This window comes from Mastacembelus armatus, chromosome 10 (assembly GCF_900324485.2).
Source record: "Mastacembelus armatus chromosome 10, fMasArm1.2, whole genome shotgun sequence".
Taxonomy (NCBI): domain Eukaryota; kingdom Metazoa; phylum Chordata; class Actinopteri; order Synbranchiformes; family Mastacembelidae; genus Mastacembelus; species Mastacembelus armatus.
Window position 1 is genome coordinate 2,659,924 of NC_046642.1, and position 15,174 is coordinate 2,675,097.

General features: G+C 44.7%; 1 protein-coding gene across 3 annotated transcripts in view; it reads left to right on the plus strand.

Moving 5' to 3' along the window:
• LOC113144407 (transcription factor COE3) overlaps positions 1–15,174 on the plus strand; it is a 127,733-nt gene that overhangs the window by 67,633 nt on the left and 44,926 nt on the right. For 2 of the 3 annotated variants that reach the window (XM_026330459.2, XM_026330461.2), the window contains exons 7-10: positions 8,150–8,231; positions 8,311–8,428; positions 13,076–13,209; positions 14,520–14,646. In XM_026330459.2, coding sequence (XP_026186244.1) covers positions 8,150–8,231; positions 8,311–8,428; positions 13,076–13,209; positions 14,520–14,646 — 461 coding nt within the window. The remainder of the gene's footprint in view (positions 1–8,149; positions 8,232–8,310; positions 8,429–13,075; positions 13,210–14,519; positions 14,647–15,174) is intronic. The other variant, XM_026330460.2, reaches the window with a different exon arrangement.

Here is a 15,174-nt window from a genome sequence, read left to right on the forward strand (position 1 = left end):
CTGGTGTCAGTAGAAAGTCTGCTGGGGCCCCTGTGTGGACTCTGGTGTCAGTAGAAAGTCTGCTGGAGCCCCTGTTTGGACTCTGGTGTCAGTAGAAAGTCTTCTGGGGCCCCTGTTTGGACTCTGGTGTCTGTAGAAAGTCTGCTGGGGCCCCTGTGTGGACTCTGGTGTCAGTAGAAAGTCTTCTGGGGCCCCTGTTTGGACTCTGGTGTCTGTAGAAAGTCTGCTGGGGCCCCTGTGTGGACTCTGGTGTCTGTAGAAAGTCTGCTGGGGCCCCTGTGTGGACTCTGGTGTCAGTAGAAAGTCTGCTGGGGCCCCTGTGTGGACTCTGGTGTCAGTAGAAAGTCTGCTGGGGCCCCTGTGTGGACTCTGGTGTCAGTAGAAAGTCTGCTGGGGGCCCCTGTGTGGACTTTGGTGTCTGTAGAAAGTCTTCTGGGGCCCCTGTTTGGACTCTGGTGTCAGTAGAAAGTCTGCTGGGGCCCCTGTTTGGACTCTGGTGTCAGTAGAAAGTCTGCTGGGGCCCCTGTTTGGACTCTGGTGTCAGTAGAACGTCTGTTTTACATGAAAACCTGTGAGGTGTTTCTGCAGTGAGTGTGTTTCTCTCACTCTCTCTTTGCTCTGTCTGTGTCTCTCGCCCGCTCTCTCTCAGGCAGAATGATGAAATAATTATGGGATGTTCTGTTCATCTGTGCGCTCCAGGAACTCACCACGTGTCTTTTTTTAGATTTTTTTTTACATATGCACAGCATCTCAGCAGAACACTGGTACACGGTGGTCTGACCTCCGGCAAACAGGATACAGCAGAACACAAACAGGGAAAACCGACATGTTCCACACATTCATGTTAAGCCAAACTCGATGTGTGCTCCACGTTCTCCTTTTCATGAGGATCGGATTCGTCCTGCTGTTCGCCTCCATGTGGGGTCACTGATACGTGATGAAAACTCCACGGGCCCCGGGGCCAGATCCAGAATCCTGCAGAACGTATATTTTAGAGGAGATATGTATTTTCATATTGCGAGGCTTTTCTATCATGTTGGCTGTAAATCTGTGACTTGCCTTGATCCTGTGACTGATCTCCCTCAGAGCTGGACTGGATCAGCAGAGTCCCCTCAGTCCACTGCTCGTTCTACCTGAAGCTGAATAAGTTCAGTTCTTATTCAAAGTTCATTTAACCAGGCGAATCCCCACAGAGGACGGTGGTTTCGGTTTGGACAGTCCAAACTGAGCCAGGTGACATGTCCTGCGTGAAGGTTTAGCCAGAGGGCACAGGAACGTACAGAACATTGACTCAGAAAGCTACAAGAGGCTGAGAGTAAAGAACGGTTCTGCAGGGAGTTTACAGCAGCTTTGAACTGTGGTGTTTTAATCCAGTTTGACTCTGCAGCCTAAATAAAAGAACTCTGTGTTCCTGAATGAGTTCAGACGGTACATTAACATACTTTCTAACAACAAAGTGACGTCAGGCTGAGGTGTGAATGTGACGAGCTGCTGAAACAGCTTTGTGGATTTAGACGGAGTCCTGACAGGTGACGTTCAGCTTTCTGCAACAAAAACGGAGACTTAATAAAATCCTCCTGATGCAAAACTCCTTCGTGTGCTTTTAGGTTTTGTCGTCGGGGTTCGATCCTGCGATGGAGTCATCACATTCCCCGCTTTTTTTTTTTTAAACATTTTTTTTTCTTGCGATGGATTTTGTGTCACATTATTTTTAATGCAGAAAAATTTCCCTCCGGGCAAACAGGAGGAGGGTGTAAGCATCTTTTTTTATTGCGATCGATTCAGATTGATTAGTTTCAGATATTTAATGCGACACCACCACCCCCACCCCCCCATCTCCTCCCTCATTTGCCCTCGTCACTGTCGCTTTATTTGCAACGACAAAAAGGAGGCGGCCAGCGCTCCGCAGCCTCCCAGAATGCATAATGGTGGCACTCAATATTTCAGATGGAACAAATGAATTGCACGAGGCTCTTTTAGCAGAATAAACTGCTTTTGCGTGTCAAGACAAAGTCTGGGGAATAAGGGACCGAGGACCTAATGTGTTGTGACAATAGACAGTAGAGAGGCTGTGTTTGTGTGTGAGGCAAAGAAAGAGACAGAGGCAGATCTGTTCCAGGGACTGTTTTAGTGCCTCATCAAATATTTAGCTTGATTGTACATGGTCCTGTAATTGCCATCTTGGCTTGTGAATTATTGATGGCGTGTAGCAGAGCCAAGGAGGGCCCTCATCCACACACAGCGCGCTCGTTTGCTGTAATAAGGCCAGACAAAGCAAACACACACATGCGCTGCTGCTGAGGCCAGTGAATCATCATGTAATGGAAATGGGCACGAAGCTGCTCTTGTTTCATATCCTAATTAGCTGCAGAGGAGCATCATCTGAATCCTCAGTAATTATTGGAAGAGGGCATTTCAACAGTGCGGCAGAGTCAATATTAGACTTTACTCGACCTTCTAATGAGGCGACGCCGCTTCTTCGTCTTCTTCTGATGTTTTTTGTAGCACAAACTGCCTGTGAGCGTGTTTTCTTTTTTTCTTTCCTTGCTTTTGTCTCTCAGACGCAGATACTCCACGGTTTGTTCGTTAGCTGCAAACAAACGAGATGTGACGCCGAGGCGGTTAGTGGGTTAACCAGGACGGATGGTTGTGAGCTCGGCGGTGGCCTTGGCTCGCCACGCTTGCTTTGTGCTTTATTTCAGTTTTGTCACCCGTGTGAAGAGCTTGTGGTGGCGGCGGCGGCGTGCTGGCCTGGACTCGCCGGGTGGTCAGGTGGTAAACATGCAGCAGCGGGCGGCGCGGTGGCTTCTCACAGAGAGAATCAAACTGTGAGGGCGAGCTGCAGGATCGGCAACACGGCAGCTTTTAAAAATACTCCTGCTGAAATATCGATTTTTTTTTTTTTTTTTTTTTTTTTTCCTGCTTCTTCTTTCTTGCCTAACGTAATAAGTGAGAGACTCCAGGGAGTGAGTGTGTGTGTGTGTGTGTGTGTGTGTTGTCTGTCAGTGTGTGTTTCTGTGTGTGTGTTGTGTTTCTGTGTGCTTCTGTGTGTGGTGCATGTGTGTGTTCATCAGGGCCTTGTAATCTGAGCCCAATGTAATTGCTTCCCATAGTGCACTGGGTGTGGTCGGGGGTGACATCATCTGGAGTGGCCGGTGAAAACGCTGACCGGCGTCTCCCCTCCCTCCTCCCTCCACCCCCCGATGTGAGCTAAATTAGCTTCAGGGCTGTTTCACTGAAACAGTCAGAGCAGCCAGCGCCGGGCTGAGCCTGCGTGCCGACTGCAGGCCGCATCGAAACGCCTCAGGTCGACGTAGAAAAGCAGAATCCTCCAGGCCTCGGTGCCGTTTAATTCGGTGAAACCCTGAGGGTGATCGACATGGTTCTGAATGAGGGCGGAGCAGATATCTGAACCCACCAAGGTCTGCACAGGTACACAGGAAGTCTTGCACACACATAAGACAAGTAAAAGTCCATAAAACAGACCAGATCTGTTGACGCAGTGTGAGACAGCACTGCCTGCAAAGAGCTGCATCACCTGTTCTGTTGATACCATGAGGGGAAAGATGCAGGGCCTGGGTCTGCCTGGGTCTGCCTGGGTCTGCCTGGGTCTGCCTCAGCTGCAGACGGAACAATATTCTCTGATATTTCAGTACGAGTCCTCCCAGCTTTCTGATCTGTTCCTGTTTCACTTTGCTCTTTCCTCCGTCTCTTTTTGTTGGAGACAGCAGAAAAGCTGTGGAGAAACATTTCTCATCCTCTGTAAATAAAAGCAGCCACACGGCCCGCCCCCTTCCTGAAACATGGCTCCTGCTGTTCTCCAGAAAAACGTGTCCGAAATCGAGGACATTCTACTAAAGCTGCAGTTCTTAAATCTTGATAAATCCAGTTTAGTGTCCATTTCCACAGCCGCAGAATCACTTCGACCTTTTAGGTTTTCCTGTTTTCTCTGTAAAGCTGCTGTCCATTAAAGCCTGCACTTCCTGTACCGATGTTTCAGATTAAAAGCCTCCTCTTGTGTTTTAATTCTCCAAGCCTGTGACTAAAAACACAGAACAGATTTGAGTAGAAATATTAAAGGGTTATTACGCTAATTTTACACATTGGAGTTCAGGTCCTGGGCCCCGTTTAGTCCAGCTATGTGATATCTATGGAGGAGGAGTGCAGTTTCTTTACCAGACAGAAGACACCAATGAAAGACACAGTGCATTATGGGAAGTGAATGATCTGCTGTTTTTTGGACTAAAAGCCAGAATATCTCCACCCTTCTGTCTCAGAATTGGACTGTGCTGATTTTTGATTTCTGTCTCCTGAGACCAAATACTTTATGGAGGCTCCAGGACTGGTTGGATGGGGGGTGTCCACAAATGTGTCAGTGTAGCCAAGTTGGTTTTCAAGTCAGGACTAAAATCTACACCTGTACATTCGTTTGTAGATGAAATAAGTTTCAGTTTATAAAACCAAAAAGGTGCAGAGTCTTTTTCAGCTGCTGGTTCTGTCCCAGAATCAGTCTTCACACAAACTGGTCAAACCACACATGCTGGTTTTATCCGTGCAGAACGTTTTAGGATCCACGTCTGTGCAGCGGTTAGCGCACACGACAGCAGAGTCACGTGTGAGAGAAGATACACGTCAGAGTGGACATGTCTGCACCGTCTTCACCAAAGACTGGAGGAGTTCGGTCTTTGGCCACTTCTCTGATCCAGACCAGGGTTGTGAATGTGGACCTTCTCATTTTGGTGATGTTATTTTCAGGCTGGCGTGGTGACGGGCCTCTCTGTGGGGCAGCAGTGATTGATTGTTGGTGGTGTAATGAGGTGACAGCTTACACAGGCACACGCCGCCTCTCTCATTATAGTCACGTCGTTTTTAAGAGCCAGAGAAGAAGAAGGAGGAGGAGAAGGAAGGAGCTGAGCTAATGACAGAGCTCGGCCCACACCCTCCACTTCATTATTTCTCATGTTTTTCAATCAAGAGGCGGGAAATCTGCTGCACTTCGATGGAGCTGTTTGTTTCTCTGGCTAGACACTGTGTGTGTGTGTGTGTGTGTGTGTGTGTGTGTGTGTGTGTGTGTGTGTGTGTGTGTGTGTGTTGTACAGCGTGTAGTGTAGGTTGTGTGTGTATATTGCATGTTCTATGTTGTGTGTCTATTGTGTATGTATTGTGTTGTGTGTGTTGTGTGTGTGTGTGTTGTGTGCGCGCCTCTAGTCTTGTCTCCAGCTGCGTTTTAATTCAATCCGTATCGATCCAGATCGGCTCTCTGAAGGACTCAGTATCATCTGAATGGAGCTCCATATTATTCTGTTCACTGCCATAAAGGGCATTAGAGCCTCCAGAGCAGCAGATCAGCTTTCAGTCGATATATACACACACACACACACACACACACACACAGAATAGACACAGTGTCGCCCTTTAAAGGCTGCAAATTCAGGAGTTCACCCCAAATGTGAGGTTAATTAAAAGATAATTTAAGGGAATATAATATGTAAAGGGGATTTTAATGAATTATCTTTTTAATGGATGCAATCCCTTAAAATTATAAAATAAGGCAAAAACAACACCTGCATTTATACTCAGTTCTCAGTCAAAGTGAAAGTCTCACGCTGATTTCATGCTGATTGCTAATTTTAAGTAGTTTTTAATTTATAAAAGGGTTTTTTAATTAATCATCTCCAAAGTTTCATTCATTTATCCATTAGCTATAAGGGCTATATGCCATGTTGACAGTTTAAAAAGTCTTAATATATTTTAATCCTTGAGGTGTTCCTTAAACTGAAATACTTTAATTGCTTCATCATTCCTGGGTTAAATTGCCATTATAAGGAACAAATTAAAGGGTTTTTACCCCTTAAAATGTCTCAAACAATGAAAGAAATTAGAATAATCATAGATTTTAGGTTTTCTGCCCCTTCAAAATCTTTAATCATGTAAAAATCTTTATTATGTTGTATGTTATAATGTTGTCAACAGATTTTCATCATTTGATGACACCTTAAACCAGAAAAAAATCTTGTGTAATCCACTAAGTATGTGCAAAAATACTTTAATTCTCTCCTCATTTCTGGTTAAAAATCTCCTTTAAGGGTCAGATTTTTATACATTTTACATCATACCTTACACTGTGTGTGAATCTTACACTATAATTCATTAAGTGTCTGTTAAAATACCTTAAATCCTTAATTTCTTTTTTGGAAAAATGAATTTCATTTTAAGGTTGGCTTTCAGGGATTCAGTTCCTGGGATGAAACGGTAAAAGGTCTGAGAGGAGAAAGTGAGGGCCCACTGTGTGTTTGTAAAGATATTGTTACTGTCTTATTAAGGGTGGAAATCGATGCCGACCTCAGAGAGCCCCCGTTTATATCGGCACCCCCCGCACCTCCCAGCATGCCTTGCTGAAGCGGTGGAATCGGCAGGAGGAGGCAGAAGAAGATGGGTGGGGGGGATACTGCCGAGGTTATCCCCTGGTTAATGTGACATGTCTGTCTGCGACCTTGCCGCTTGTTAACTGCCTGGATTATTATTGTGATAATGTGGCAATTAAAAAGGAGGCGCTCCATCAGAACATGTGGGGTGGGGGGGGGGGTAGGCTTATGGTCCGAGAGATGGATGTGCACAGATTACAAGGCAGTGGGAAATGCATTAGGGTGACTATCCATTTTGACCCCCCCACTGTCCCTCTGCAAAGCTGCTGGTTATTACCGCCCATCTTCATTGATATCCATTCCCAATCAATACTCCTCTGCTGCCGTAAAAACCGCCGTAAATCAACGCTGCGAGCGAGAGAGGAGGGAAAATCAAAAGGCAGCTCCTAATGAGACGCCATAAGTCTGCAGGAAGTGTCGAGTCTTTATCAAGACGCCGCCACAGAATGGTAATGTCATCAGCGGAGAGGTTCACGACAATATGTGAGCTGACGTGAAGGAACGGCAGAGATTTACTGCGCTTCATGTTCAGTGATCTGCGCGGACACGTCCTTTAAAACAGAGAAATCCACGTTCACACTTTACATAACAACCTGTTTTTATTTCCGTAATAGTGAGCAGGTGTGAGAACACTGACTTCATCCTGACTTCACCTACATGTTGAATGTGGCTCCTTTTGTTCTCAGAAGCTGCATTTCATTGACTTCACTTTGCATAATGTGTTTTGTATTGTTGTATTATATTGTTGGCAGTTTGCACCTGTGTAAAGTTTTTTCATGATGTCTGTTCATTGTGAGTAATTTAATTTTTCTAATTCTATTAGGGCTGTAACAGCTAATCGATATTATAGCTAAAATTTGATTATTTAAATAGTTTGTCCCTATTTTCTATTGTTTGTTCAGTGTTTTTGTGTTTAGTGGCTGTGTTCCCTCTGCAGCTTCACCTTCAGGTTTTTACGTATTTGTTCTCTACAAACTGCTCGGTGACTACAATTTCCTCCAGGATTATTAAAGAATTCGTTTGTCAGTTCAGTGTTGGTCACTGGACCCATCATGTATCTTTAGAACTTTTATTTTGATAAGGTGGATGTTCTGTGAAGTCAAACTGAAGCTTCATTTACCTGCACTCTCCTCTCTGATCCTAGATCAGTGTTTGTGTCATAATTTAATAGATAATCCCAATGATTCTGTCTGTGTGTGTCACTGAGTCCAAATCCCATCCAGAGACTTGACAGCAACAATGAATGTGGTGTCGTCAGTGTAATGTGTGTGTGGATCCAGAACCTGGTTCAGCTTATCGGTCTGTGCCCTAGAACCTCCATTGTTGTCCAAAAACTATTAAAAACACAGCAGGGAGCCACACCGCTGACCTGGCTCGCATGGTTCTTCCTCACCAACAATGGGAGGCCCGTCTTTTTCCAAAAACCAGCTCCAGACGTGCCTGTGAGCAGAGAAGCTGGTGCATCAGTTGAAAGAGACCAGTTGACTCTTCGTTCCTTCAGAGACTGTAAAGAGTGCTGGCCGTTCTGGAGCTGGTTTTTGGACCATTCATTGTTGTTTTTAGTTTCTGGGTGGAGTTTGTGCAAAATGTCATAAATACAGAAAATCACTGGCTTGTGATGCCGTGATGAATTTAATGAATTAGGTTTAATCAGCCTTGGGACTCTGCAGCTGTGAAGTGCAGGGGAACATGCACAGACTGACCTGTTCTGTCTTTGTTTTCAGATTCTTCCTGAAGTTCTTCCTGAAGTGCAATCAGAACTGTTTGAAAAATGCAGGGAACCCTCGAGACATGAGGAGGTTCCAGGTGAGAAGTAATTCTGAAGCAAGAGACGGGCTGACCTGCAGCTGCTGGAAATGACCTGGGGCTGTTTGTTTGTGTGCAGGTGGTGGTTTCCACTACGGTCAACGTGGATGGTCACGTGCTCGCCGTGTCAGACAACATGTTTGTCCACAACAACTCCAAACATGGCCGCCGAGCCCGACGCCTGGACCCCTCTGAAGGTAAAACGTTGCTCAGGCACTTTTAGACACGAACACATCTGTACTTGGTTTACAGCAGCAAGCCGTGTGGTTCCACCTACTCCCTGTAGGCATCATGTAAACTGAAAAGTTTTGGAAGCTTGATGAAACCTCCATTTTTTTTTTTTTTTTTTTTTTTTAGTGAAAATCTGTTTCCAGTAGCAGACAACACATCCTGGTTCCCAAACAGAACAACAAACAGCATGTGTTGCACTTGGACAGTGTCGTTCATTAGGGCCTGGTAAGGAGCCACAGACTGGATGCCAGTGGAATGACTCTTTTAAGAACACAAGAAAAAACTACAATCACAGCTGAATTTGAGTTTCCAAAGTGCTTCACTCGTCTATAATAAATTAAATTCAAAAAACATACATAAAGAAAACATTTTGCAACCCTTCAGAAAATATCTACAGTGACAGTGAGCACTTGTTCTAAACAAGGGGTCTGAATGAAACCCTCCAGGTCAGGTGGTGACGGCGAACAAACGCTCCGTTCTCCCAGCGTCCACAGTCACCAAATAAAAAACATCATTCATGTATAAACTTCCCTCGCAGAAACTCGACCCTGAGAGCTGGAGCTCAGCGGCAACATTTCCTCTGCAGTTGTAAACTTTAATACCACTCTGCCCTGTCCCCACGCTAATAAACCCTGCCGCCTCACTGTGGCGCTTCCAGGAGCAGTGACATCAGTCTGTCGTTTGATTTGGTCCACTTACAGTGCCAGCAGGGTGGGGCTTGGTCTAACCAGTACCAGGGTCATCAAAGAGAATCATAACTGATGTGGATCACATGAAAGTGGACTAAATACATTTTAATTTACCTCACCACAACCATCCGCATTGATTGTTTTGTCCTGGTTGGAAAACCCCACCCACATGGCACAGACAGGAGAGTAAAAGAAACTCAAAATTGATTTGTTTAAACTATGTGACCCCAGTTATGTATGAACATAGCAACGTACCATTTTCTTCTGCTCCAAATTCCTCTGCAGTTCCCCTGTCACTCACTGAAGTTTGAGGCTATTACAAGATTCATGTTCTTGTTTGTTTGACGCTTCTTTACGCACCAGATGAGTGGGGCTTGTGAACTAAAGTAAAGTAAAACACACCTCAGGACAAATTTGCACCATCTTAGACTTTTAAAAAACTGGCATGTCATCGTCTTTCGAAGTGAGAGACGACAACACTCAGCAAATCTGCAGTTTGCCTGAAGTTGCTTTAAAGACTGAGGCTTTTCCAAGACACAGGTGTAACTTGCTTGCTTGTTTTAACCTACTCAGTGCACTGGACAGGTGGGACTTACCGTGTTAGGGCATCATAAAGCATCTGGTAAAAACGTCGGTGACTACACTGACTTTTACTTTCAGATTATTTTGTTTTATCTTCTCACCACGCCACCCATCTGCGACATCCCATTGAGTAAAACAAACCCTAAAACTATTTGGCACCAGTCAGACATCAAATGCTTATTGTGTCCTCGTCTCTCATGTCCCCAAACCACCTCGCTCTGCAGTTTCCCTCCACTTGTTTTAAAGTTTTTGAGGCTTGTCCTGGAGAGATGCTGTTTGTTTACTCGTTTTAACCTACTTGTTACACCAGACGGGTGGGGCTTATCATATCAGGACAACCTATTATTTCTCTGTGAGAGGAAAATACAATAAACTGACCTTCAACTTTCATCTGAACTTCTGGACAGTTACATTTGGTTTCTTCGCTAAACCCCACCCTTTTGGGACATACAAACAAGTAAAACAAGCCCTAAAACAATTTGGCACCAGACTGACTTTAAAAATCTGGCGCGTCCTCCCAGTCTTACCTCCCAAACGACCAGCTCTGCAGTTCCCCTCGACTTGCTTTATAGTTCTGACATTGTTCCAGGAGCCTGTGATGTAGTTGTCTCGTTTGGTTTAACCTACTTGCAGCACCAGATGGGTGGTGTTTATCACACTGGGGCGTTTCAGACAGGATAAGGTTGTTGATCAAAGAAAAACCAGAGTATGCTGACCTAATGTGATCACCCAAGCTCCTTACCGTGCTGTCCTGTGTGGCAAACCCCACCTGTCTGGTACATCCAAAGGGATAAAACAAATGCTACCTGACACAGATATGTCATTCATCCGGCCGAGAACAATGTTCGTATTTCTCACCTGTGAAAAAACGTAATCAAATCACCTTTTAAACATTCATGTACAGAAGGTGCCAGGAGTCCTGTACGGTGTCTTGCAGGGGGCAAGAGGGGCCTGTTGTTTTGGAGCCAGCCCACAGAGGAAAGCTCGGGGCCTTTCATCTCCTCCAGACTGGGATGTTTTCAGAGGCGATAAAAAGCCCCAACATCTGCTCCCGCCTTTGTCACCAAGCCGCAACCCCCACCCCCCCCCCGACTCCTTGATAAAACTTTCCACCGCCTGCTCCTCGCCTTTGTGCTCTATTCATTTCAATGGAAAGTCACCAGCACCCCCCCCCCCCAACCTCCAGTTTGTTTACTGCTGTGACAAAAGGGAGAAATTAATAAGGAGATGACAATCGACTCCTCGGGGCGGGAAAAGCCTCGACCCTCTGCAGCAGCTGCATGGTTCAGGGAGGCTGAGTCTTTCATCTGGAAACACTGAGCGACTTTCAAAAGTTTGGGGGGCTGAGGAATCAGAAGTTTGTAGCCTAAAAAGTCCCAACATGGCAGATATTTATTTCAGATATTTATTTCTAGGGCCATAGTATTTTACAAATACTGATGACAGTATTGCGATTAGATTTATTTATACAGTTGAAGTACATTTTATTTTCAACATAAAGATCTAAATTTAGAACATAAGGAAGAACACAGAAGAAACCAAATTCTATCTGTCTTGTCTGTCTGTCTATCTGTCTATCTATCTGTCTATCTATCTATCTATCTATCTATCTATCTATCTATCTATCTATCTATCTATCTATCTATCTATCTATGTCTTTCTGTCTGTCTGTCTGTCTATCTATCTATCTATCTATCTATCTATCTATCTATCTATCTGTCTATCTGTCTATCTATCTGTCTATCTATCTGTCTATCTGTCTATCTATCTGTCTATCTATCTGTCTATCTATCTATCTATCTATATATCTGTCTATGTCTATCTATCTATCTATCTATCTATCTATCTATCTATCTATCTATCTATCTATCTATCTATCTGTCTATCTATCTATCTATCTATCTGTCTATCTGTCTATCTATCTATCTATCTATCTATCTATCTATCTATCTATCTATCTATCTATCTATCTATCCTGTTTGATTCAAACCACCATAAGCAGCTGTTTTTTTAGGAAATTGTGGCTAAACCCTGTCTGGGACTATGTGATGCACCCCAGAAATTATTTACTGCTCCAGAGAAACAGTCTGTTGTGCAGCTCAAACTAGTTATTGCTCACTGATGCACATTTCCGGCGCCCTCCATAAACCACGAAGTATTTGGTGCACGCCAGAAAACAGTAGAAACTATCTGCTGCTCAGCAGAAACTTGGAAATAAAAAGTTCAGCCATGTCTCCAAAGGGGCTGCGTACTCTCTGAGCCACAAAGGACCCTTAAATTAATATGAATAAATAAAAATGGAATTAAGACGTGTAAGTCAGCCTAATCTATATATGGAAGATACTCTTTTCCATGAGCTGCCAGTAACTTGTATTAGCAGGTCATTCTACTCTACTAACAGTGGTGAAAATTGTAACTGGAATGTTTAATAGAGCCTGAACGCATCACGAGGTAAACAATAGGAAACTCAGAGCTCTGACTGGAATATCAAATCATCTCCCAGTGAAACGTCTCCTGGTCCGGGAAAAGGTTGTAAACCTGCTGAGCCTCGTCTTGTTTCCTCGCGGCTCTGCGTCCGTCCGCCTGGCTGACTCGACTCGACTGTGTCCGGACAGCAGTCTAGTCATCACGGAGACGCTGTTTGTGTGGAGCCCCTTATTGATCTCTGTGGCACGGGAAAAACCAATCATTTTGCATGAGTTAGTGATGGACTAACAGGCAGTTGGGAGCGGAGTCCTGACTGAAAGCCCTCTGTGGATGTAAACAAAGCTGGGTTTTCTTAACGTGTTGTCTTGTTCTGAAACTCTGAAGTGTTTTTGATGTGAAACAGGTCAGAGGTCAAAGCCAGTAGCAGCCCTCTTCAACTCATTTTTCTGTCTTGACGCTTTACTTTAATTAGCTTTTCCTCGCCCTCTTCAGCTCCTCACATATTCTCATGCATTTCTCCAGTGAGGAAGTATTTAATTGTCCTCATCAGGTTTCCAAGCAAAGAAGAAAGGAGACTTTAATAAAGCAAGGGCCTAAGTTTAAACCTTTAAACCGAACTGTAAGCCGCATCAACTGTAAGCTAAACTCGACCAGGCAGCTAGTCTGGCTAACCCTGACGTGCTAATTTAACAGTAATACACTTTTCTGACTGGTTCTGACTCAAACTGCTAAAACCAAAACTGTTTAGCCAAACTGGTCCTGTACCGAACTTATTGTGTTCTCAGCTAATTTTGTGACCAACATGTGAAAATGTAACTACTAACACAGATCAAATGAAAGGTTTTAAGACGGGCTGATGGTGACGTGCTGGTTCTAACTGTATCGCTCATGTTTCTGTTGCCTGTGTTTCCGAAGCAGCCACTCCCTGCATCAAAGCCATCAGTCCCAGCGAGGGCTGGACGACCGGTGGAGCCACCGTCATCCTCATCGGGGACAACTTCTTCGACGGCCTGCAGGTCGTCTTCGGCACCATGCTGGTGTGGAGCGAGGTGAGAGGATGTTTGACGTCTTGCTCCTGTGGGAATTTGTTAAGTTGGATTTGACACAAACAAAACTTCAGGTCCTAGATTATCTACCTGCAGATCTTTAAGGTCCGATCAGCAGTCCAAAGCTCAAAAATCGTCATGTTGAAGATGAAATGGGATGAGATTTAAACCCAGAAGGAGCAGAAATAAGAGATGTTTGGTGTTTAGCTTCATAAACGACTCAAGCAGGTGATATATTTCATTGAAGACGAGTAAAACATGCATTACTGTGATGAACAGTAGAAAGTGTCATTGTTCGTTTGTCACCATAATATTTACCTGGCCTGTCTTCTACACAGCCAATTACCACATTGTCACACAGATTAAAAATGCTTTACTTCCCTTTTTGTCACTATACTAATAATTTAACAGCAGCAGTGCGTTCATAAGAGCTTCTCCTTTTGTCTACCTGATTTCAAGGTTTTAAAGAAAAACATATTCAGCACAGAGACGGTTCCTGAAAGCAGCTGCACACACTGAAAATCATGTTCTCCATCTCCTTCATCCACACACGCATTCGTAGAAACACCTGCATCTGTATATGTAGCTGCTCTGCACAGAAATATGTAGATTTAGGAGGAGCTGCGCATACGGTGCAACATGAAATATTGAAGCAGGTCCAGAAGAGCAGAACACCTGGCAGGGAAGGAGGGAAGGACCCAGACAGATATACCTCCACACGCTGTTTGCTGCACATCACACACTCCTCACTTTGATCAGTGTCGTCTGGCGGCGAGCAGACGGACTCCAAAACCCAGCATCGCTCTGAACACAGACTGCACGCTGACCCAGATCAGATGTTTTCCACAGAAAGTTTTTCTAGGAAGAAAAATCTCATGCTGCAGGGTTTTACCCGTAAGACAGACCAAATGCTTCCAGATCATAACAACTTTGAAACCCAAATACGGTCAGAAAGGTTCCTATAGCTTTCTGAAATCTAAGTGGAATTGGAGTATGATCTTCTCTTCACTGTCACTTTTCATGTCAACACTATTTAGACACGTCTCCGTCCTCTCTGTGACAGCAGCCTGTGTTTTAGGGTGGACGTTCAGAACAAGTGGAGGCACTGACTTTGTCCCAGAGGCTGCTGCTGAGGCTTTCGGGTCATCCAATAATGATAGTGATGATTGTGTGTATGTACAGGCTTGTTTGTAATGGGTCTGTTAGTCCGAGTGTTTGTTCTGGAATAAAACGTTTAAAGCAGATTTGAGAGGTGTTGTTGCTCCACGTGTAACCACGTTTTCACCTAAAACTGTTTCTGTTTCTCGGCCCAGCTGATCACCCCTCACGCCATCCGGGTCCAGACTCCCCCTCGTCACATCCCTGGGGTCGTGGAGGTCACGCTGTCCTACAAGTCCAAACAGTTCTGCAAAGGAGCGCCAGGACGCTTCGTCTACACCGGTAAGTAATACTGACGACTAACACGACAGCAGTTGTAGGTTCTCATTTTCGACTCTTTCACCCAAAACTCAGCTGTTCAGATTTGAACTTTGGGATCTTTTGGAAGGTCTTGGATCACAGCATCATGAGTTTCCTGTGTGGCTGAAGCTCTCTGGGTCGAGACAGAGCTTTAAGGAACAATTTAAAATCTTTGGACTGGAGTCTTTTTGATGCTGACCTGTAAACTGCGTTTACTTGTTGAAAGTGTCGGTCCTGTCCTCCTCAGCTCGTCCTTGAGACTCATTGTCTGCCGCCCACGTGTAGTCCGATGACTCTATCTGTCTCTTAAATCGATGCTTTTACTGTCCTCGATTATTCCGTCAGAATATCCAGATGTCATTCAAAGTAGCAGAAAGGTCAGATGAAAGGCTGTTTAGTGTGATAAGTAAATGTCATGTGAAAGGCGTGTTCGGTCTTTCTGTTTAACACCAGTTTATCACCACTTCCTTCCTCTCACGCTCGTCTTTGTTGGAGGCACAGCCTCCTCCG